The sequence below is a fragment of the Camellia sinensis genome, chromosome 1 (assembly GCF_055761805.1).
Source record: "Camellia sinensis isolate YWXY chromosome 1, ASM5576180v1, whole genome shotgun sequence".
Classification (NCBI taxonomy): domain Eukaryota; kingdom Viridiplantae; phylum Streptophyta; class Magnoliopsida; order Ericales; family Theaceae; genus Camellia; species Camellia sinensis.
In genome coordinates, this window is record NC_138961.1 from 196,152,081 (window position 1) to 196,176,907 (window position 24,827).

Sequence of the window (24,827 nt, forward strand, 5' to 3'; positions counted from 1 at the left end):
TGCTGGCACGCTCGCATTTATGATATTTTCCTTCGTAGGAAAAATAAGCCAACACAGACCCTCTCTCTCTTCTATCCCCTTTGAACCCCTCTCAACATGATTGGTCAATTTTTTTTTTTTTTTTTTTTTTTTTTTTTTCTTTTTCTCCAATTACCATCCACCATATATGTATGCAGTGGTAGAAGTGGTGATTGAAGGGCTTTCTATCAAAGCCCTTATAACTTTTACGTGACTAGAGAGTGTACTATTGTGGTACAAAGTCATGGATGTGTCTACCTGGATTGGTGGAGTCTCTTTTTCAAGCAATAATCTAAAATTCAAACCATTAAACAAACTCAAAAAGAAATCAAGTCAAAGTTACTCATTCAACCATTAGGTCAATTCAATTTAAACTGTGAAATCATAATCAGTATATGTTAAAAATTATATAAAATAAAATATAGATATTAAAATTATAAGAAAAAATTATATATAAATTAAAAAAATATTTCTAAAATTACAAATAAATTTGTTATACAGTATTTACAAATAATATTTAACAAAGTCATACTTGATAAAATAAATAAATAAATAAATAAAATCACTAACTTCGATCTTGGAGAAAACTATTTTTTAAATATTTTTTCCAAACAATTTGATTGAATCTAATAGTTTTAATCTTGGAGAGAAATTAAATTTTCAACTATTTCCTCAATTAATTTGTAAAATTGTGCCACCAATATGATATTTTTCTTTTTCTTATTTTTTTTTTTTTGTTAATTTTTAAATATGTCCTGTTTTTGATGTTTGTAAAGTAAATTCACATAGGAGTAAAAAGGGATAAAATATATTGCTTGATTGGATAAAGCTTTGCTCCAATTTTGAGAAACTGTGGCCTCACTTTAATTATCTAAATCGTTCAATTTTTTTATAAAAATGATGATCAATCATAAGATAGTAAGGCATCACGTGACAATATCTTTAAAGGTATAAAATAATTACTCTTTAATGGACTAAAGAGAAACCTTTCTTAGGTTATATATTTAATAAAAAAAAACTTGTATATTTACTAAGGTATAATCCGTTAAGCACGGCCCTCCATCCTTAAAAAAGGGATGTGATAGCAAAGCAAAACTTTCTACCACCACCATCATTTCTCTCTCCCCTTTGCTTTTGCGTCCCCCTTTCCCCCATGACAGCAATAGAGAAAAATAGAGAGAGAAAAAAGAAAGTTTCGCAGGAAGGTCTAGGAAGAGAGGAGAGGAAGGGCTACGCTACCATTCCCACTTCTCTCCCACCATCCTCTCCAACATAATATTTTCTTGACTACATCTATATAGATATAGGACACATAATCAAAAATACAATAAGATTTTAGTTTATTTCTTATTGATTAGTAGTAGTTATTTTATTTGGAAAACAAAGCTCAAGCCTTGCAAAAATGGACGCTACACGGCGGGTGGCATGCAATCGGGAGTTGTTCAACCCGGTCCTAACAATGGGGATGCAAGTTTCCCTGATTTTGGTTCTCTCGCATTTTTTTCAACTTTTGTTGAAGCCATTTGGGCAACCTGGGCCCATTGCTCATATTCTCGTAAGTACGTCTTCTAAACACTTTACACATTTATTAAATTAAAATGCCTATACAAATTGTGTTTATTCTGTGAATTTTCTTTCTTTCTTTCTTTTTGTTTTTGCTTTTGCATATAACGAAGTGTGGTAATTGGCTCTTCCATTGCTTGTTAATAGTTGGTTAGAAAATGTTATGCCTTCTATTTTTTTGTCCTTGTTCTTCATTTTTTTTAGAAGTTTTACTTTTGTGTTGCTTGATTGTTATTTTTTTTATTATACATTTTACAAGCAATTAAAATCTTGGGATAAATACACTTTTGCTGGTCAGAATATACAAAAGCTATATTGATTCCCAACCTTCCAATTGTGTCTATTTGATCCCAAAATACAAAGGAAAATGTATCTTTACTTTGTCCCCAAACTTGACATGTTTGTCGGCAAGGAAAGTTTGTTGCTCACTCGCTCCCATGGCAGTGGAGATGGACGTTCATAGGGTCTAGATGAGGTTCTTCCTCTGGTTCGGCTTGGTGTCTTTTGAGGCTTCTTTCTTCTGTTTAATTTCTGTGGTTTTCCCATCTGAAAAAAAATAAAAATCAAATGCCAAAAATATCTTTAAATTATCATTAATTTTGGACCTTGTTACGCTTAGGGACCACATAAAGCCACATTTTGTATTGGAAAAGTCTATGAAACCATAATAAGCAATCATAATTTGTACCATATTGCAGATGTACATATTTTTGTTGTGAGGTTATTTCATAAATGAATCCAAGGCATTGATTCAAAATTCTGGGTAAATTTTTTATTTTTTTCTTTATTTTTGTAGAGTCTGTAAACCAGCTATGTTTTGTATTTTGAAAACTAGAAGTGACATATGGGAAGTTTGAAAAATCAGCACCAGATAAAGATACAATTTGTAGACACATTCTCTATTTTGAGAACTAAATTGACAATTAAACATTGAAAATCAAAATATATGAATTGAGTTTTTTTTTTTATCAACACTTTTTACTCATATGTTACATTTATTTTTGATGTGTTCATTGTCACAGTCTGGCTTCGTGCTAGGTCCCACAGGGTTGTCACGCATACCCTACATAAAAAAAGTATTCTTCCAGGATGTCGCCGGAGACTACTACGAAACCATGGCATTGTTTTCCCGGATAATCATCATGTTCCTCATGGGCCTCGAAACCGACGTTCCTTACCTAGTCCGCAACCTCCGTCCAGCAACCGTCATAGCCGGTGGGGGCTGCATAATGTGCACCATCTTTGCAGCCGTCATCACCCCCTTCATTTACCACGAAACCGGAGCCCACGGCTCCATGCCCATCATGGCATTAATGATCGCAGTAATTTTGTCCAATTCCGCCTCTCCTATCGTAAACTGCCTAGCAACCGAATGGAAATTCGCCACCACAGATTTCGGGCGCTTAGCCATCTCCTCTTCTTTAATCAGCGACATGTACGCCGTAGTTTTATTAGTTTTCAGCAACAGAAACAAACACGGGTGGGGATTCATGACATGGGTTCTCTACGGTTGCCTCGCCTTCACAATGCTTGTTGCGGTCATCGTCCTCAACATGTACCTCGCCAACTGGCTAAACCGAAGGAACCGAAACCAAAAACACTTAAAAAACGCAGAAGCCTTCGGGATTTTGTCAGTCATTGTTGTGACCGCTATGGCGATTGAAATGCTTGGGTTTAACAGTATAATTGCTTGTTTCTTGATCGGTACAATGTTTCCCAAGGGTGGGAAAACCGCGAGGACGTTGTTGGCGAAACTGAATTATTCTGTGCATAATTTCGTGTTCCCAATTTATTTGGGGTACATGGGGTTCCAGGCGAATATTAGTGTGATAAATAGTCTGACCAACCTCAGCATTGTCGTCATCGTCATTTTATTGAGCCTCGGAGGGAAGATCACTGGCACGCTTGTTGCTTGTTCTTATTTGAAGATTCCGCTGAATGAGGGTGTTCTGTTCGCTTTTGTTATGAATGTGAAAGGGCATGTTGATCTTGTCACCTTGTCTATTGGACTTCAAAGCAAAGTAAGTTTTTCTTTATCATATTACAGTAAATTACAAAAACTAAAAACAGAATTGAACAAAAATAAATAAATAGATTATAAAAAATGGTTTGTAGCGTCAAATACCAAAACAATCTCGTATGGATTTTAAAACTGTCTGTAGTTCTTTATTTGATTTACGTGTTTCTAAATTTAATTGGTGTTAATATAGTGCTAGTTACATTATTTTCTATGAAAAGTCTTCATGAAAATTTTGTTTATATATTGTTATTTTAACAATAAATTTTCGTCCCTTTTTTTTTTTGTGGTCATTGGAAGTAAATGCATTAATGTGTTCTTTTGATATATGCCAGAAAAAGGATATCAAAAAATAAGTAGAAAATTAATCATATAATATAGATTTAAATTTAATTTAAAATTAAACGGGTTGACACACTTCAAATTTAAACCATTTTTGGTCTTCTAAGATTGTTTGATAGATACATATATCAATCAATTATATGTATACAAGAGTTATTTTGGATATAACTTATAAATTGATTTTATTATTTATTATGAAAAAAAATTACAAAAAATTAGAGATGTAATATAATAGAAATAAACTAATAACTCAATAAATAACAAATTTCTTGTATCTCCAAAAGTTTGACATATACAAGGTCAAAAAGTATAATTTTTTTCTTTTATTTTTGGAGGAGAATAAAAAGATATTGAGTAAATGATAGGTAACTTACTAAAGTGTAATTTCCACTCATCATTTATAATGCAGGTAGTTACAGGTCAACTTTTCTACAGCTTAATGCTGGTAACAATAATACTCAACACACTGATAGTGGGGCCAATGATAGCATTCATGGTGAGAAGAGAAGGTGACTCTCTCGGTTACAGGCATGTAGCCCTAGAATGGCAAGATCCAGACATTGAGCTCCGATTACTCGCCTGCGTACACAACCCCCGCCACGTCTCCACCATGGTTGGCCTCATTGCCGCCCTCAAAGGCAACGAACATGGCCCAATCACCCCCTACTTAATGCACCTAGTCGAGCTCCCCGAAAAGACCAAGAGTGATCTCATGTACCACCAGCGTGAAGACGACGAGCTCAGCGACGAAGAGAGCTACGGTGGAAACGATGTCACCGAGATCAATGAGGCCGTTGACGCCTTCACTTCCGAGACCGGAGTGATGGTTCACCAGGTGATGTTAGAAATTTTTTCTTAAGCAAATTACATTGATCATTTTAGCTAGTTCGATTTTGATTTCTAATTTTATGTTAATTTAATTTAATTTAATTGGTAACATTGATTAAGATTTTTTTAGGGAAAATAGTTTGGTTAAGCTAACCCATTAAGTTAGAACAACTTTATAAATTTATCTATAAAACCATGACATATGTTGCTTTGTGTATATTTTCCATAAAAATAGTAAAAATTATGATTAATTGAATTAAATTGAGATAGAATTAGAAATTCATTATTAAAATTGAATCAATTAAAATAACAGAGATAAAAAATGATTTCCTACAGTATGGTCTTATTTGACTAGAGGCTATTTGACTAAAATCGCCCATAAAAAACAAAATAAGTTAAAATATTCAATTTGTAATCATTTTATTTTTTCTCTCACAATTATTAAATTAACTACAAAAAAGTCAACAATCATTCCAAATATAATTTTTTTAATGAAGTTAAAATGATCAAAATACTAAACAACTAATTAAAATAATCTATTCTCAAAGAGACCATATGTCATTTTTGTTTTCTATGTATATGTGGCAAATTGTACTTTGACAAAAGAGTTGACCCTCATATTATTTGAGTGATTATTGGATAATTTTAGAGTACGATGACATAATATTTTATAATATTATGATTGATAAAAAAAAAAATTATGATTTTATATTAAGTGATTAAAAAATATAAAAATATATGATAAATAATAATTAATGAAAGAATATAAATATGTGATACTCAAAAAATACCTAATAATTTTCTATCCGTGGCATCACCCTCAACTGAATTTTTACTCTAATGAAATACAATTGTGTGTTTTTTCTCACACTCAAATTTGCAACAGGTGAAAGCGGTGTCCCCGTTTCTAAGCATGTGCTCGGACGTGTGCGATCGAGCGGAGGACATGCGAGCCTCGATCATCCTCCTCCACTTCCACAAACACCGACGAATAGACGGAAAAATGGAGACAGGAAAGGAAGGAATTAGGACGACGAACCAGAAGGTGCTTCGGCACGCAAAGTGCTCTGTGGCGATTCTGGTGGACAGAGGGCTGACGGGGAAGACTGTGGCTTCGGGATCGGAGAGTTTGCAGCACGTGTCGACGTTGTTTTTCGGGGGACCGGATGATCGGGAAGCACTGGGATTTAGTAGGAGGCTGGTGATGGATCATCATATAAACCTGACGATAATAAGGTTTTTGCCAGGGTCGGCCAAGGATAGGAATGTTGGGGTCAATGTCGCGCATAGGGAGGAGGAGGTTTTGATGGCGATATCGGATCATGAGACGGAGAATGAAGCCGACACTGCTGTCTTGACTGAGTTCTATAACAGGTATGTTTTCGGGGATTGAGTTTTATGCATTTCACAAGCAATTTCACCGCTGGAGTAACAAACACAAATTATGAATAAAAAACAAACACTTATTCATATTTGGGTAAATTACACTGGCACCCCTGAAATTTATGTTTATTACAGTTTTTCCTCACGTTTTGAAAATTAAATCTCTCTCTTGAGATTTAAAGTTTCATTACAGATTTCCCCTTAGAGTATTTCCAACGGTAAACCAAAATTTTCACCAAATTTGAATAAAAAAAAGTCAATTTTCTCAATCTGATACCATTTGCTCTAACCGTGCATCAAAAGGGAAGTGGTCGACCGGTTGGTTGACTGGCCAGTCGACCGGTAAGGCAAATTTTTTTTTTTTTTTTATACCTGTTTGAACTTTTTTGACCGGTTTGAACCTACCTATTTGAAAGGGAACCGGTCGATCGGTTGGTCAACCGGCTGGACAACCGGTTGGTTGACTGGTTGGCCCACCTCAACGGTAACGCATAGTGAAATGGTGAAATCTGGAGCCTGTTCTCACTTTGATGAATTTTTTGTTCCATTCTCATTTTGATACCAATTTGGTGAAACCATTGGAGCTTCAAAAAGTGACTTTTTCACCAAATTTCAAATCTAATGCAAAGTTTGGTTCACCGTTGGAGATGGTCTTAGCAATTTAATTTTTTTAAATACCAATTTTGCCTTCATTGGATAAATTACATTGACGCCCCGCACATTTTAAAAATTACAATCCCCTCCCTAAGGTTTAAAGTAGCATTATCAATTGCCTCCTCGGTTAGTATTAGTTGGAAAAAAAATTAATTGAAAAAAAAATTTGTTAGTAAAATTTTTAAATTTCTGATTAAAAACCAACATAAACTTATTTTTTGAATTTGCGTTTTTTTCTTAAATATACAAACTGAGACAACCATTTATAAACAAAAAAAATTATCAAAAAAGTTTTTTTAACAGTTTTTAAAATTTTTGTAAATATAAATTGAAAACTGAAAATGAAATGGTTACCAAACAGGTTTCAGATGATAAAAATGTCGTAAAATTAACAAATAATTAAATAAGTTACCAACGTAAGAAATGACTTATCAAAAGATTCTTAGATTATGTATGGTTTGATTTTTAGATTTTTTTTTTTTAAAAATAAAGATTAATTTCGTTAAGAAATAAAAAATAAAAAATAATTATCATTTTTATATAATTTTTATTTTTCGAGTAGTTAGAAATAATTTTTTACAAATTAAATTGAAACAGCCATACATATGTATATAACTTGCCCAAAAGTTAAAATGATAATTATTTTTTATTTTTTATTTTTTAACCAAATTAATTTTTAATTTAAAAAAAAATTTCTAAAAATCAAACCATGCATAGCCTAAAAATCTTTTGATAAATCATTTCTTACGTTGATAACTTTTTTAATTATTTGTAATTTTACGACATTTTTACCATCTAAAGTCTGTTTGGTAATCATTTCGTTTTCATTTTTCAATTTATATTTACAAAAATTTAAAAAACTATCATAAAAACTTGTTTGATAATTTTTTTGATTTATAAATAGTTGTCTCAGTTTGTAAATTTGAGGAAAAAATATAAATTCAAAAAATGAGTTTACGTTGGTTTTTAAACAGAAATTTAAAAATTTTAGTAACAAAATTTTTTTTTAATTAATTTTTTTTCCAACTAATACTAACCAAGGAGGCAATTGGTAATGTTACTTTAAACCTTAGGGAGGGGATTGTAATTTTTAAAATGTGAGGGGTGTCAATGTAATTTACCCAGTGAGGGCAAATTGGTATTTAAAAAAATTAAATTGCTGAGGGGAGAATCTGTAATGAAACTTTAAACATCAGGGAGGGAGATGTAATTTTCAAAATGTGATGGGAAGAACTATAATAAATATAAACCTCAGGGGATGTTAGTGTAATTTACCCTTCATATTTTTTGTTTTTGATTTCAAAAAATAGGTTGACAGATGATATCATCAATTTTTTTAAAAAAATAATCATAATAAATTGTCAATTTATTTATTTTTACAAATATGATGAAATTATATAACTATAATTATTAGATTAGTATGACTTTTGTAAAACACAAGATTAAAAGATGAATAGATCTAATTATCGAACTTAATCTCAATAGACCTTTGTATTTGACTAGACCCTTTAGTCCAGATGCATATTGTTTTTATATTTATTTATTTTGCTTTATTTTTAAGATCTAATAATGTTGTGTGATTACATTTTCAAACCATGTTGTGTGATTACATTTTCAAACCAGGTTGAACTTACGGTGCTGCATACTAACAACCATTGCTACCATGGATATCATGAGTGAATGTCATTCATATTCAATTTTTTGATAAAAATATGTAGCATTATGAGCTAAATGTTCCTCCATGGTTTTTAGTGTGTTTTTTCATAGCATTATCGGCCTTTCCACTTGCATTCATATTTTAAGATTCGTCATGACATTAAAATTATTACATACACACAATATTGTATCTTAATCTTAAATTTGTGATGAGAAAAAAAAAAAAGATGCAAAAAAGAAATGAAGTAGAGACTAAATTTTATCCTATTTTTTATGTTTTATTATAAAAAAACTAACAACATATGTATTGACTAAATGCTAGAGAATCCCTTTTTTTCTTTCACAAATCTGAAATTCAAACACAGTTTAACTTTTCATATTAGCCTAGCAGTCTAATTTGAAGATCTTCATAAACCAATGTGGTATGTGGTTAACAAAAGATGTTCTTATTGTCATCAATTGTGACACTATGGTTGTTAATTATTAGGTACGTGACATCGGGTCAGGTGGGATACGTAGAGAAGTATGTGGAAACCGGGGCAGAAACAGCAGCGGCGCTAAGGGACATGGCGGACATGTACTCACTATTCATAGTCGGAAAAGGTGGGAGAGGGCATTCCCCCTTAACCTCGGCGATGAGTGACTGGGAAGAGTGTCCTGAGCTGGGCACAGTTGGAGATCTCTTGGCATCTACAGATTTCGACCTGAGCGGTTCTGTTTTGGTGATTCAACAACATAGGATCTCAAACGATGAACAATAGCAATTCATGGTATATATACTCTTATCGCCAATCCCATTCAGTTCATCATCTTTAACTGCACTTTCTTTTGATGTGGCTGCAAATTCTCTGATTTGAGGCGAACGATGTAATGTCACACAATTTTCATGGCATTTGCAGTATAAGTGAAGATTGTATTGGTTGAGCTCTGGTCATCGGATGGTTAAAACAATATAATGTTTTGATGGGGAAGTTCATTTCGTGTAGGGGTTTTGCATAGGATCACCAACTTGTAGAAAGATAATTTCAATTTTTTTTTTTTCTTGGGCTTTCCCATTCAATTTTTTCAAACTTGTAGAATGAAGAAGAATCTGAGTAGAAATGAAAGAAAAGCTTTCATCTCATTTTTTATTCAAGAGATCAAAATTTGTTTAATTTGTACCCTCTTTCTCTGTTTGCAGCATAGTCGTTATGTGTAAAGTTGTGAAAACTGACTCAATTGTAACCGTACGAGTAAAGCTATATAATAAAATTTTTGTACAAAATTTTTATTCAGAATTATGTGCTTATTTGTAATCTTTTCATTTGAATCTGGAACCCCAATTATTATGGTTCATAATTTCTATTGGAAAGCTGCTGGAGTTTTGGACTCTAATTTGTGAGTAAAATTTCAATGTAATATTGATACAGTATGACATCACCATTTAATAATAAACTTATACGGGAAGAATAAATCCATTAATCATCTTGTCACATATACGTAAGAGAAAAAATAACAAGTTATTATTAGACGGTGATATCATGTAAATGGTATCACCGTTATATTAAAAAAAATTTCCTGAGAGCGTCTCCAATGGAGCTGCCAAAACTATAACTTGGCAAAAGTGACAAAGAAAATGGTCTCTAATGGCCTACTATTCTTCTTGTCAAATATAATAGATGTCGTTTTTGTTGTCAAATTTGACAAGAAAAATAATAGGTGCCAAACATGCCACATCATCAAAAATAATAAATTTTTTTGCTCCAAATCAGTTGAAAAAATAGAATACATTCATTAGGAAACCCTCCCAAAATCTTTGATTTTTTTTTCCTGCAAAATTCACCATTTTTATCACAGAATGTTCACCATTTATAACTTGAGAAGGTTTATTTTTATATGAAGGTTATTACTGTTTATAATTTTTAATTTGTTCTTCAATCAAAACTCACAATTTTTTAAAATTTGTATTCTGCATTAAAAATCCAATTCCAAACAAAGCCACTTAGACAATTACAAATAAGCAAAAACGAACAATTACTTAACAATATAACTGTTGGGAAAATGGTTTAATATAGGTATAATTTTGAGTCCAAATTTGAGTGGGCCCCAAACGTCTTTTGGGGTGGGTCCGAAGAGGTGAAGTGTTCATTGCCGCGTGGCAAGTCACACGGTGAAGACAGAACGTCAAAACCATTTATGAGTGAATGTGAAGTTGATGTCGTTTTCAGGTCTAACATTAATTTTTTAGATAAAATTCATTTGAATTTTTTCAATAAAAATTATTGTGAGAATTTAATTTAATTCTAAATTCAAATTTTGGGTTCCTGTGTGATTACCTAAAAATTTGTAATTATGAGAATTTAATTTAATTTTAAATTCAAATTTTAAGTTCCTTAGTGATTTCCTAAAATTTGTACCTCTTCATTTATTTATTAAACTATTCAAATAGTTTAATATATATATATATATAGATATAGATATTTCAATAGTTTAAATAAATAAAGTTTTCAACAGGTTTGACTTTTTCCACCGGTGGTACTATTTTCAAAACAATTTGAAAAATAATGTTCCAAGGTGCTAACGGACAGAATAGGTATATAACGCCTCCGTTTGGGAAGTGGGTTGGCTTTTTGACTTTTTTGGCTATTTTAGCTTGGGACTAAAAAGCCTGGTTTGGGAAGGCTTTTTAGCTTTTTTAGCTTTTTGACTTTTTGGTGAGGTGGCCTCCTGTTAATTTACCAAAGTGCCCTTGATCCACATGTACCTGTAATTCAAAGATTTCGGCATCCACGTCAGCTTCCCAAACGGTCCACCAATGTTGTTTTTTTTTTATTATTTGTTTTTTATTTTTCTCTTATTTTCGATTTTGATTTGCCATTTTTTGCTATTTTTTTTTTTTTTTGGGTTTTGATTTGGGTATTCTGCTTAAATTTTTTTTATTTTTTATTTGTTTATTTTGGATTTTATTTTGGCGTAGTTTGGTAAAATATTTTTTTATTTATTTTTTGCTTAAATTTTTTTTTATTTTTTTTAAATTTATGTTTTTGTCATTTATATTTTTTTATACATTAATTAGTTCTTGTTCTTTAATTTACGTTCTTTAAATAATTTAAAATGTTAATATTTTTAATTTAAAAACAACTCGATACTCAAATCGTAACTAAATATATAAAACAAAACTTAATTAAAATTTTATTTTAATTTTATTTATATTTTTTTTTTATTTTAAATATTTAAATAATGTAAATATTCTAAAAAATTTACCTTGGAAAAAATTTAAAATAAATATTCAAAAAATTTACATCGTAAAAATTTAAATAATTTAAATATTCAAAAAATTATTTTAACAAACAAATTTAAATAATTTAAATATTCAAAAAATAAAAATAATTTAAAATGTTAATATTTTAAATTTAAAAACAAGTTTACACTCAAATCGTAAACAAACACGTAAAATAAAACTCAATTAATAAATTATTGTAATAATTTATGTATTTTAAGTTTCTTTTTTTTTTTTTTGCAAATATTTTTTCATGTGTTTTTTATTTTTATTTTTATTTTAATTTTCGGTGAAATGATAAAAAGTGAGGTTTTATTTTATTAGGATGTGTATTTTAAATAATTTAATTTTAATTTACTTTTAAATATTTAATTTAATTTAATTTGAATTTTATTTTAATTTTTATTTTAACTTTAATGTTATTTTAAATATTTAAATAATGTAAATAATCTAACAAATTTATTTTGCAAAAAATTTAAATATTTAAAAAATTATTTTAACAAAAAGATTTAAATAATTTAAATATTCAAAAATTTTAAATAATTTAAAATGTTAATATTTTTAATTTAAAAACAACTCTACACTCAAATCGTAACCAAACACATAAAATAAAATTTTATTAGTAAATTATTTTTACAATTCATAACCAAATACATAACTCGAAACTCCATACTACTTTCACATCTCTACACTCAAATCATAACCAAACACATAATAAAAAAATTTTAAAATATTTACAAATATTTTTATAAATAGAGTTTAAATTTATTTTTATAAAATATTTTAACAAAAACCAAAAAAACGTTTTTAATTTTTTTTTTTCAACGTCCTGTGTATTTTTTTGAAAATAGGTGTTTTTTGGGAAGTGACCTCTCTCATGTGGGGGTAGATTTGTAAATTTACCTTGACAATGGTTGGTGGCAAGTGATTATGAAGTTTTTGTCTCTATGTGGCTAAAATCAACTTTTTTGTCTTTACATGGCTAATTTAGCCCAAGAAGTTCTTCCCAAACACCACCTGAATCTGTTCAATCAGTTACAGATCTGTTTGATTTTTGAATCAAACTTGTTCAAATCTGTGTCACACCTGTTCGAGTCTTATGTTTGTCTATATATAGATCAATTTTCCTGCAGTCCTAAGGGGGCCGAATATCAGTCTGCAAAATTACTTTATTGTTGTCCAATTCACATCTAGTGCAAATATTCTTCATATTAGATTTAGTATAAATTTCAGAGAGTTAGAATACATGCTTTGTTCGCCGAACAAATTGTTTAGAGTGCTACTACAAGTTTGTAAAGATCATTGTATCTTGGAAGATAGACGCCATTCAACCGTAAGTACCGTAACGGGGCGAATCTGTCTTACGGACAGAGTGTCACACACTCGACTTGGTCTTTAATTATTTTCGGTTCAACAAAATAAATTCTGTAAGTTTTATTTTATTTTGTTTAAATTATTTTAAGTTATTTATTTACACAGAAGATTGTTCCAGCAATCTTAAGACAGATTCGAATTTATTCTGTTTACAGAATTTTTTCGTTTGTTTCCTTTTCTCTTTCTTCTTTTAAGAAAATTATTTTCTGTGGATTAACAAAATAATATTCTGGTTGGAAAAACAAATAGTGATTATATGCTATTTGGCAAATAGTAGTAATATACTATCTATTTTCTTTGACAACTAGTAGTACGATACTGGTGTCATTAACAATTCAGAATATATTTTTGTGGAATTTTTTCAAAAATTAATTTTGGGTTTTAGAAATTATTTTCTGAGTTTTCATTACTTAAAATTATGTTTTAGTATTTTAATTATTGAAGTGTTACAGAAATTAGTTTTCTGTGTGGAATTAATTTGGTTAAATATAATTTTATTTTATTTCCAAATTAATTGAAAAATAAAAGTTATTTTCTTATTTCTTTTATTTTACATAATTTAATTTCCTGTGTGGAATTAATTTGGTTGAATAAAATTTTATTTTATTTCCAAATTAATTGGAAAATAAAAGTTATATTCTTGTTTCTTTTATTTTTACAGAATTTAATTTTGTGAATTTGGTTTAATTTTCTGTGTAGTGTAAATTCTAATTATAATTTTGTTTTATAAATTAGAATTGATGGCTACTGAAACTAATGCCCAAACAAGTACTACTGTGGTGGCTGCAATGACGCCAACCCCCTCTCCTGTGGTGACAGTACCAATAAATCATGGAGAGAAGCCAGAGAAGTTCTCAGGAACTGACTTTAAAAGATGGCAACAGAAAATGTTGTTCTATCTTACAACTCTGAACCTGGCTCGTTTCCTCCGTGAAAATGCTCCTATCCTGAAAGAGGATGAAACCGACCGGCAAGTGGTTGTTGCGGTTGATGCTTGGAAACATGTCGATTTCCTTTGTCGGAATTACATCTTGAACGGACTTGACAACACATTATACAACGTCTATAGTCCAATCAAGACAGCAAAGGAACTTTGGGAATCGTTGGAGAAAAAGTACAAAACGGAAGACGCCGGCTCAAAGAAATTTGTGGTTGGCAGATTCCTAGATTTTGTAATGGTTGATTCAAAAACTGTGATCAGCCAAGGTCAAGATTTCCAACTCATTCTGCATGACATTCACGCAGAAGGCATGTCTCTCAGTGAATCCTTTCAAGTTGCTGCCTTAATTGAAAAATTACAAAATGGCTAGAAGGAATTCAAGAACTACCTCAAACACAAGCGCACAGAAATTTTTATGGATGAATTAATTGTGCGTTTGAGGATTGAGGAGGACAACCGCAATTCTGAAAAGCGGGCTGGTAAGCATCCTATGGAGTCTAAGGCAAATGTGGTGGAACATGCTTCAAAAACCAAGAAACGAAAGTCTTCTGGAGAAAGTTCATCACAAGGCTCTAAAGGGGGGGATAATAAAAAGTACAAGTTTAATAGCAAATGTTACATCTGTGACAAAGAGGGACATCGGACCAAAGATTGCCGTAGCAAAGGCAAAAGTAAAAGAAGAACAAGCAAGAAGCCTGCTCAAGTCCATATGACCGAAGTGGACAATATTTCCAATGGTGTCGAAGACATCAATCTTTCTGCAGTTGTTTCCGAGGCAAATCTTGTCGGAAATCCTAAAGAATGGTGGGTGGACACTGGTTCTACTCGCCATATCTGTGCCGACAAAAAGATGTTCACATCTTATTCTACAGTAGACAATGGTGAACAACTTTTTATGGGCAACTCTTCAACTTTCAAAGTTGAAGGACAAGGAAAGATTGTACTTAAGATGACATCTGGAAAAGAACTCACTCTCAACAATGTGCTGCATGTACCGGACATTCACAAGAATTTAGTTTCCGGATCTTTGTTGAATAAGAATGGGTTTAGGCTAGTTTTTGAAAGTAACAAGTTTGTACTTACCAAAAATGGGATGTATGTAGGAAAATGTTACATATCTGATGGCCTTTTCAAATTAAATGTAATGACCGTTGTACCCTCAGTTATTAATAATAATACATCTTCTTCTTACTTGCTTGAGTCTTCAAATTTATCGCATGGTAGACTAGAACATGTTAATTATGGATCTTTGCGTAGATTAATTAATATGGAATGTTTACCTAAATTTGACATTGATTCAAATCATAAATGTGAAATTTGTGTTGAGGCAAAATTATCTAAAACTCCTTTTCATTCAATTGAAAGAAGTACGGAATCACTTAAATTAATTCATAGTGACATTTGTGATTTTAAATCAATTCAAACCAGAGGTGGGAAAAAGTATGTTATCACTTTTATAGATGACTATACTAGATATAGTTATGTTTATTTAATTCGAACCAAGGATGAAGCTTTGGAAACTTTCATTCAATATAAGAATGAAGTTGAAAATCAACTTGGTAAGAAAATCAAGAAACTTAGAAGTGATAGGGGTGGTGAATATGAATCACCTTTTGGTGAATTTTGTAAAGAACATGGAATAATTCATCAAACCACTACTCCTTACTCACCTCAACAAAATGGAATTGCCGAAAGGAAAAATAGGACTTTAAAAGAAATGATGAATGCCATGTTAATAAGTTCTGAATTACCTCAGAACTTGTGGGGGGAAGCAATACTTTCTGTAAATTATATACTTAATAAAGTACCCCGAAAGAAAGTGAATCAAACATCTTATGAATTGTGGCATGGAAGAGTGCCATCCTACAAATACTTAAAAGTGTGGAGGTGTTTGGCTAAAGTGGCTATTCCTAGTCCTAAAAAGACTAAGATAGGCCCTAAGACCATTGATTGCATTTTCATTGGTTATGCCAAGAATAGTAGTGCATATCGGTTTTTGATTCATAAATCAGAACATTCTGAAATGCATGTAAATACTATTATTGAATCAAGGAATGCATCTTTCTTTGAACATGTATTTCCAAATAAGACTGGACAAGAGACTAGTAACAATAAAAGATCTCATAATGCTATCACTAGTCAGGATCAAGAACATGATCAAGAACAAGAGTTAGATCAAAATGAGGAAGAGGAACCTAGGCGTAGTAAACGTGCTAGAACCTCAAAATCGTTTGGTCCAGATTTTCTAACATATTTGTTAGAAAATAAGCCTTTAACTTTTAAAGAGGCTATGTCCAGTCCTGAAGCTCCTTTATGGAAAGAAGCTGTCAACAGTGAAGTTGAATCCATCTTGCAAAATCACACTTGGGAATTAGTGGACTTGCCACCAGGTTGTAAACCACTTGGGTACAAGTGGATTTTCAAAAGGAAAATGAAAACGAATGGATCAATTGACAAATACAAGGCAAGACTTGTGGTCAAAGGATTTAGACAAAAATAAGGTCTAGACTATTTTGACACATACTCACCGGTTACTAGAATAATATCCATTAGGATGCTAATTGCCATTGCATCTCTATACAATCTAGAAATTCATCAAATGGATATGAAAACCGCTTTCTTAAATGGTGAGTTAAATGAAGAAATTTACATGGAACAACTAGAAGGTTTTTCTGCTCCAGGAAAAGAAAAGAAAGTGTGTAAATTGGTTAAATCATTATATGGTTTAAAACAAGCGACAAAGCAATGACATGAGAAATTTGGCAAGGCAATGATGTCAAATGGATTTAAAATTAATGAGTGTGACAAATGTGTTTATATTAAAAACACAGATAAAGGTTATGTCATTGTATGTCTTTATGTAGATGATATGCTCATCATTGGTAGTAATAATGACATGATTAAAACTACCAAGAAAATGTTGAATAAACATTTTGACATGAAGGACATGGACATTGCTGATGTAATCCTTGGTATGAAAATTACCAAAACATTAGAAGGTTATGCTTTGTCACAATCTCATTACATTGAGAAAATACTTGACAAATTTAGCAAAGATGATGGTCATCTTGTTAGAACACCTGTAGATATTAATTTGTATCTTTCTAAGAATGTACAGGAAAGTATTTCTCAATTAGAGTATGCCCAAATTATTGGAAGCTTAATGTACTTGATGAACTACACTCGCCCAGATATAGCTTATGCAGTACGTAAATTAAGTAGATATACGAGTAATCCGGGAGTAGAACACTGGAAAGTAATTATAAGGGTTCTAAGATATCTTCGATTTACTCGTAACATTGGGCTGAATTATACTAGATATCCAACAGTACTTGAAGGATACTGTGATGCAAATTGGATATCGGATATTAGAGACTCGAAGTCCACCAGTGGGTATGTCTTTATTCTTGGTAGGGCGGCTGTATCTTGGAAATCTTCCAAACAGACTTGTATTGCTAGGTCTACTATAGAATCAGAATTCATAGCTTTAGACAAAGCAGGGGAAGAGGCAGAATACCTTCGCCACTTCCTTGAAGATATTCCAATATGGCCAAAACCGGTGCCTGCTATATGCATACATTGCGATAGTCAATCAGCTATAGGTAGAGCACAAAGTCATATGTATAACGGTAAGTCACGACACATTCGTCGTTGACATAACACTGTGAGACAACTACTCTCTAATGGAATTATTTTCATAGAATATGTTAAGTCTAAAGACAACATAGCGGATCCACTAACCAAAGGGTTAGCAAGAGAGTTAGTTGAAAATTCATCGACGGAATAGGACTTAAGCCTATTAAATAAGAGTTACCACAACGGTAACCCAACCTAGTTGACTGGAGATCCCAAGATCTAGGTTCAAAGGGACAACCGAGTTGTGAATGACTTAGAAAGATCACTGGAGAGTCTAACTCCTACCTATTTCTATGAAAAAATAATGATGTCTGCAGCGTTTTAGGTTAAGTAAAACTTTTAATGATTCTTATATCTAGGTTAACCTAGTAGAGTATAGCAGGATACTCTTCATAAGAATCACCTATGTGAATGTGAACTGGGCTGGTTCTATGAGATTTGTGAAGGGCCACAATTCTCTAAAGCACTCATGAAAAACTAGGTTGTTCAGGGCCAAAATGAACACAATAGTGAGAACTAAACTGTGTCTGGGAAAATACTGTATGAGTTCTATTGTCTTGGTTTACACAAACGACTGAACAGTTCAAGACATCATGTTCACGAGTTAGCTAGTAAATCTGATAGTGTCTCACAAGGGAAGGTTCAAAGCCAAAAGCTACCTATCCTTTGCAGAATATTTTCAATTTCTGTACTCTCTGTAATTAGATCATGTTGTTGCATTTTCTCTCCGTCAAATTCCATTCATGTGGGGGATTGTTGGAAAAATGATTTAATATAGGCATAATTTTGAGCCCAAATTTGAGTGGGCCCCAAACGTCTTTTGGGGTGGGTCTGAAGAGGTGAAGTGTTCCTTGCCGCGTGGCAAGTCACACGGTGAAGACGAAACGTCAAAACCATTTATGAGTGAATGGGAAGTTGATGTCGTTTTCAGGTCTAACATTAATTTTTTAGATAAAATTCATTTGAATTTTTTCAATAAAAATTATTGTGAGAATTTAATTTAATTCTAAATTCAAATTTTGGGTTCCTGTGTGATTACCTAAAAATTTGTAATTATGAGAATTTAATTCAATTTTAAATTTAAATTTTAAGTTCCTTAGTGATTTCCTAAAATTTGTACATCTTTATTTATTTATTAAACTATTCAAATAGTTATATATATATATATATATATGTATATATTCAAATAATTTAATATATATATATATATATATATAGATATTTCAATAGTTTAAATAAATAAAGTTTCCAACAGGTTTGACTTTTTCCACCGGAGGTACTATTTTCAAAACAATTTGAAAATTAGACCAAGTTTGGCTACCCAAAATAAGTACACACTTTTTATCTTTTTATCTTTTTTCCATCACATCACCTCTCTATTTTTCTGCACATCTTTTCGTAAAAAGACAAAAAATGCACTTATTTAGGTCATTCCAAACAACCCCTTAATGTTCCTAGGTGCTAACGGACAGAACAGGTATATAACTGCTGAATCTGTTCAATCAGTTACAGATCTGTTTGATTTTTGAATCAAACCTGTTCAAATCTGTGTCACACCTGTTCGGGTCTTATGTTTGTCTATATATAGATCAATTTTCCTGCAGTCCTAGGGGGGCCGAATATCAGTCTGCAAAATTACTTTGTTGCTGTCCAATTCTCATTTAGTGCATATATTCTTCATATTAGATTTAGTATAAATTTCAGAAAGTTAGAACACAGGTTTTGTTCGCTGAACAAATTGTTTGGAGTGCTACTACAAGTTTGTGAAGATCATTGTATTTTGGGAGATAGACGCCACTCAACTGTAAGCACCGTAGCGGGGCGAATTTGTCTTAAGGACAGAGTGTCACACATTCGACTTGGTATTTAATTATTTTCGGTTCAACAAAATAAATTCTGTAAGTTTTATTTTATTTTGTTTGAATTATTTTAAGTTATTTATTTACACAGAAGATTGTTCCAACAATAACAACATATCAAAATACCAAATAATCATAGAGAATTGAGAAGGCACATATAAAGTAACATGTTCATCATCATTGTCACTGTCGGGAGATCTTGAGGTGGGACCAAGACATAAAGATTAGCTACACTCTGGTTCCTTTGGATCGACTCCTCCGAACAGTGGACGATGAGGATGAGGATGAGGATGATGAGTCAGCAGCATTGGGCTTGCTACTGTTCGATCCCATCTTAGCCTCTGCTACAACATTTGTCATTGGAGATGCTCTAATATATCTACCTCTTTTGGCTTGTTTTGGAAACTTAGTTAAAAGTTACTTTTTGACTTTTAACATATTTTGGGTCACACCACCTCTCTATTTTTTTATACTTTTTTTTTTAAAAAATCAAAAAAAAAAAAAGACAAAAAACAAAAACAAAAACTAAGAAATCAATTTTTAATCTTTTTTTCAAAACAAGCCTTTCTCTTCAACTGTCAATCCCTTCTCTTGAGATTTAACCTATTTTAGAAAGTGACTCTTCTTTAGATTATTGACTTTTCTTTTGAAAAATATGTAAAAAAATATAGAGTTAATTTTATTTTTTTTATTTATTTTTTTTGATCGAGAAAAAAAGGGCTCTATGGTGTCATAACAACCCCTGCGGGCCCTGACCCCGGGGTAGCCGGTTGCCAGCTATGAATTAACCCCCACCAAGTGGGGGACCCACCACAGAGGCACCAGCGGAGCTCATCAACCGCCCCAGACACGGACAGGTTTTGACCGGAGTACAGCGCGAGGTCTTAAAGAGAGCCCCTGGCAAAGCCAAGATTTTTCGCGCCCCCCTAAGAGTCGAACTTGACTCGGGCTGGTGGAGGCAAATGCATTCTCCACTGGCCCACCAACCCCAGTGGTAAATATAGAGGTAATTTGACCAAGTAAATGTACCACTTTTTTCTTAATTGTTGAGGAGCCCAAATGTAGACTTGTATCCCGTGAAATCTTATCATGGGCTCGTTTGGGAATTTAGTTATTTTAATTAGTTTTTTTGATTTTTTGACTATTTTAACTTGGTTAAAATAATTGTGTTTAGCATGATAGTTGGTTATTTATTTATTTTTTTAATTGATTTGATGATTATGAGAGAAAAGGTAAAATGATGGAAAAATTTATCTAAGGTCCCTATCCTATTTTTAGTAATGGAAGAGATCCACAATATTATTTTGTGATGGTTAAAGTCCCTCAACCCCCGACACTCATATATCACAGAGAAATTTAATCCCCTCAAATCAAACTGACTCTCCCTTTCTTTTTTTCTCTCTGCTCTTCTCTCTCCGACAAACTCCACCTCCATCACCGGAGTTCGTCTTCGTCATTATTGTCGTCTTGTTCAACTCTGTCTCCTTGTCAAGCGAAGCTCAAAGCATCCTTACCCATGGATGATTTCATTGATATCGGAATTGAAGCATATTGTAACTAGAAGATAACCCAATGGTAGGAGTGAACAACGATATCATCACCATCATGGCCGATGATGGAAGTGATACTATCACTTTCATGTTTGAAAGCCCTAGTAAGCTTCTCTTAGTTCTTCCTCCTCCGACTCCGTCCTCTATTGGTCCTAAAACGAGGTCTCTCTCTCTCTCTCTCACAACTCATACACATACAAACATCTATATATATAGTATGAAGTTAAACAGTTTGACAAAATGCTTCTTAGAACTCCAAAACACATAACTGTGAGATTTGATTTGACAAAACTCTTTTTAGAACTGTAAAACATATAGTTGTAAGTTTTGAAGATAACCTATTTGATAAAATGCTTCTTAGAAAAATAATCACGGAGAAAAACAATCATAATTTTCTCTAGTTTGTTCAAAACATAGAGAAAATTGTGATTGTAGCCCAATTTTCTCTGGTTTGTTCAAAACACAGAGAAAATTGTGAATTTTTTTTTTCTTTTAGTTTCTAAGTAGCCTAATTTTCTCTGGTTTGTTCAAAATGCAAAGAAAATTGTGATTGTTTTTGGTTTCTAAGTAGCCCAATTTTCTCTGGTTTGTTCAAAACACAGAGAAAATTTCTCTGGGAAATCCAGAGAAAATCAAAGAAATTTGTGCAAATCATAGAAATTTGGAGATAATTTCTCTGGACACTAAAAGACAAAATATTCAGAGAAATTCTCTGAATTAAAATTTCTCTAGATCGATGTGTGAGAGACCTTAGATATTATGAAAATATTAGATGTCTTTTATGCTATAAAATCTTAATACTAGGGACACTAAAAAAATCCCCTAAAATGATTATGACTAGGATATGATATTTTGTCTTGTTAGCTATTTTAGTCTATTTTATCTTTGGGAGTGTTTGGAAAGATGGTTGGCTAAAATAGTCCACTAAAAGACAAATTAGATTAAAATAGCTAATAAAACAAAATGTCACATCCAATACATAATTATTTCACTTTTTTCTCACAACTATCAAATCAACTAAAAAAAACCAACCAACTTTCCAAGCATAACTATTTTAACCAGACTAAAATAGTTAAAAAGTTAAATAACCAACTTCCCAAACAACGTATTTATTAGTTATTTTAATAAATAAATAAATAAATAACCAACCAACCCAGCTTCCCAAACACCCTTGTAATTAAATTTGAATTAAATACCACAAATTGTGTTTTGCAGCCATCCAAAAAAAAAAAAAAAAAAAAACATAAAGTAATAGCCATATAATTTCATGGATTTGTAGTGAAATTCGATGAAATTTTAAATTAAAAAAAAAAAAAAAAAACTCAGAGGCAGGTAAAGCTTGGGAAGGCATGTACAAAAAATATTTTTCATAATTCTGAAATTGGAGCAGTTCAAACTAATGTGGCACAGGTGCCAAAAGAAATCGGTGAATCAAAAGTACAATGACAAAAAAAATACAACAATTGTTTTATATTATTTTTATAGCAACGACGATAGACACTCCCTTTTTAAAGAACCTAACAATTCCAAAATGATCCACACCACTTATAATGTGGGCGGCATACATATATGAGTGGGTTCTATACATCATAAGTAGTATGAATCACTTTAAGAGTTGTGAAGGTTCTCCAAAAAGGGAATCTCACTCATTTTTCATTTTTATAGAATGCTCAACTAAACTTTGTTATATTGTGAACCTAATTTGAAATATGAAAATTGTCCCTTATTGTCTGGCTTTGCAGAAATTGACTAGTAGGTCAAAAACATTACGCGTTGATGTGTCGAACTAATGAAATATTACTCTTTGTACATTATCTCCTTATTATTATGAATATATATTCATTCATTTAGCCTTTTACTATTTGTTGATTACATAATCAACGTGATGCAACATCCACCTACTAAGAACAAGAAAATCACAAAAATAACTAAAAAATGGAGAAACTTCGTGATGATTTACAACAACACTTAACACCAACTGTTGGTGTCAAAGGTTGCAATTTCGAAGTTTTCTTGCAAATTTATACTACGAATGACCAAGGTTGTTATAATTAGGATCTTAAGTGGATCATTGGGAGGGACTCATAGATCGGATCGTAGAATCAGATTAAGAATTGTAAGATTCTACTTTCAACACAAAATAAAATGAAAAATTATGGATAATGATAATGTATGTTGCATAATTTTAAAAAGATTAAAGAAAAATGATAAATTTAATATAATGCACTTTCTATGTTAATATAAATTGGAAGAAACGATTGAAAAAGGAGTTTATAGTCAATTCTTTTTATATAGATATCTATATATACATATATATAAGAAATAAATAATAATAATAAAAATTTATAGGATCAAAATCGTAATAGAATTTGGATTGAATGCGATTCTACACGATTTTATGAATAGTTTCATAATCACTTTAAGATCCTATTAAATTTAAGATCCTAGTGTAATTCAGATCAGTTGGCCCAACTAAGATGATAAGATCCTACAATCCGGATTAGAATTCTGATAACTATGGGAGTGACAATGCATCGTAAATTTAGTTAAACTAATAAACTACCATTAATGAAAAAGTTTAGAAATATAAGAATAAATCATAAAATCGAACACAACATTGTCACATAGGGTGGATTTTATCTTTCTATGTATTACATTTTTATGTGAGAACGTTATGTCTAATTATGTGACAAGTTTATGCTTAAGTTGAAAAATAATAATCAAATTGATCAGTTTGGATCTCGGGCAAATTGCCCAAGTGGTTATAGAGAGTGCACTCAAGCGTCAAGATGAGTGAAATTTCATATTCAAGTTTATGAAAAGACGTTGGTCTGAGTTATAATCTAACTATTAATATTCTAATCGCTATCTTGTGTAAAAAAATAAATAAAAGAACTCGTATGTCTTTTGTACTAATGGTACTAAGACCATAAGTCTATTCTTTCGGCCAAAAGGGCATAATTTGTCTAAAATGACACTATCTGTTAAAATCAGATCAACTTATCTCTTGAAATCACCTTATTTGTCTATATGTTGAAATTCACCAAACTAACTATTTGTTGAAATGTGACACATGTTACTCATTCACCACTTTATCTGTTGAATATTACACATTTCTCTACCTCACCACCATCACCTGTTGTCGTCGGCCATCGACTTTTCTAGCCAAATTTCCAGTGATTTTTCTGGTTCCAACGAAATTTTTTGGTGTGTTCTTACCACCAAATAAGATTTTTCCTTGAATCTAATATCTTATACACTATTTATGATGGACTTTTCAATAATTTTCTTTTTTACTAATTGGTAAAGATATGTGGATGAAATTTGCGCATAGAAAAATGTCCAAAAAAATTATTATATGATCCAGATTTAATTCATGTATTGTGGGCCTAACATATAAAATAATGATTTTCTTAGGATATTTTTGTAGATAAATTTTGTGTTTATAGCATTATTGATTATTAAGTTTAGGCAGCCTTAAATGCATTTCATATTAGAATGACACTTTTACCTTCTTGGCCGAAGTATTCAATCTTTTTAATTATAATTTTCAAATGAGTGCTGCTATTAGCACCTATTAAAATTCTTTGAACCCCCTAATTTATAATTTTTTATTTATTACAATTATACCCTAAAGTAAAATTAAATTAAAAGATATTATCAAATGGAACACTCACCTATCAAATAGAACTAATACTCTATAATATTGGACACTCACCCCCACCCCCATCTCTAGGGGTGTAAAAAT

At 31.5% G+C, this 24,827-nt stretch overlaps 1 protein-coding gene across 1 annotated transcript; it reads left to right on the top strand.

The window, feature by feature from the left end:
• The first annotated feature begins 2,449 nt into the window (after window positions 1-2,449).
• On the top strand, window positions 2,450-9,725 carry LOC114270967 (cation/H(+) antiporter 2). Its single transcript, XM_028212596.2, has 4 exons — window positions 2,450-3,602; window positions 4,350-4,775; window positions 5,655-6,142; window positions 8,949-9,725. Exons 1-4 carry the CDS (start codon window positions 2,568-2,570, stop codon window positions 9,220-9,222), a joined length of 2,223 nt encoding a protein of 740 aa, XP_028068397.2. The 5' UTR covers window positions 2,450-2,567; the 3' UTR covers window positions 9,223-9,725.
• Window positions 9,726-24,827: the final 15,102 nt, after the last annotated feature.

What these genes read in the sequence shown, in the direction of transcription:
- LOC114270967 (XM_028212596.2), top strand. Translation starts at nt 2,568, where the DNA reads ATGTTACATTTATTTTTGATGTGTTCATTGTCACAGTCTGGCTTCGTG. An exon ending in CTATTGGACTTCAAAGCAAA is followed by an intron (nt 3,603 to 4,349) that starts GTAAGTTTTTCT and finishes TTTATAATGCAG; the next exon opens with GTAGTTACAGGTCAACTTTT. An exon ending in CCGGAGTGATGGTTCACCAG is followed by an intron (nt 4,776 to 5,654) that starts GTGATGTTAGAA and finishes AATTTGCAACAG; the next exon opens with GTGAAAGCGGTGTCCCCGTT.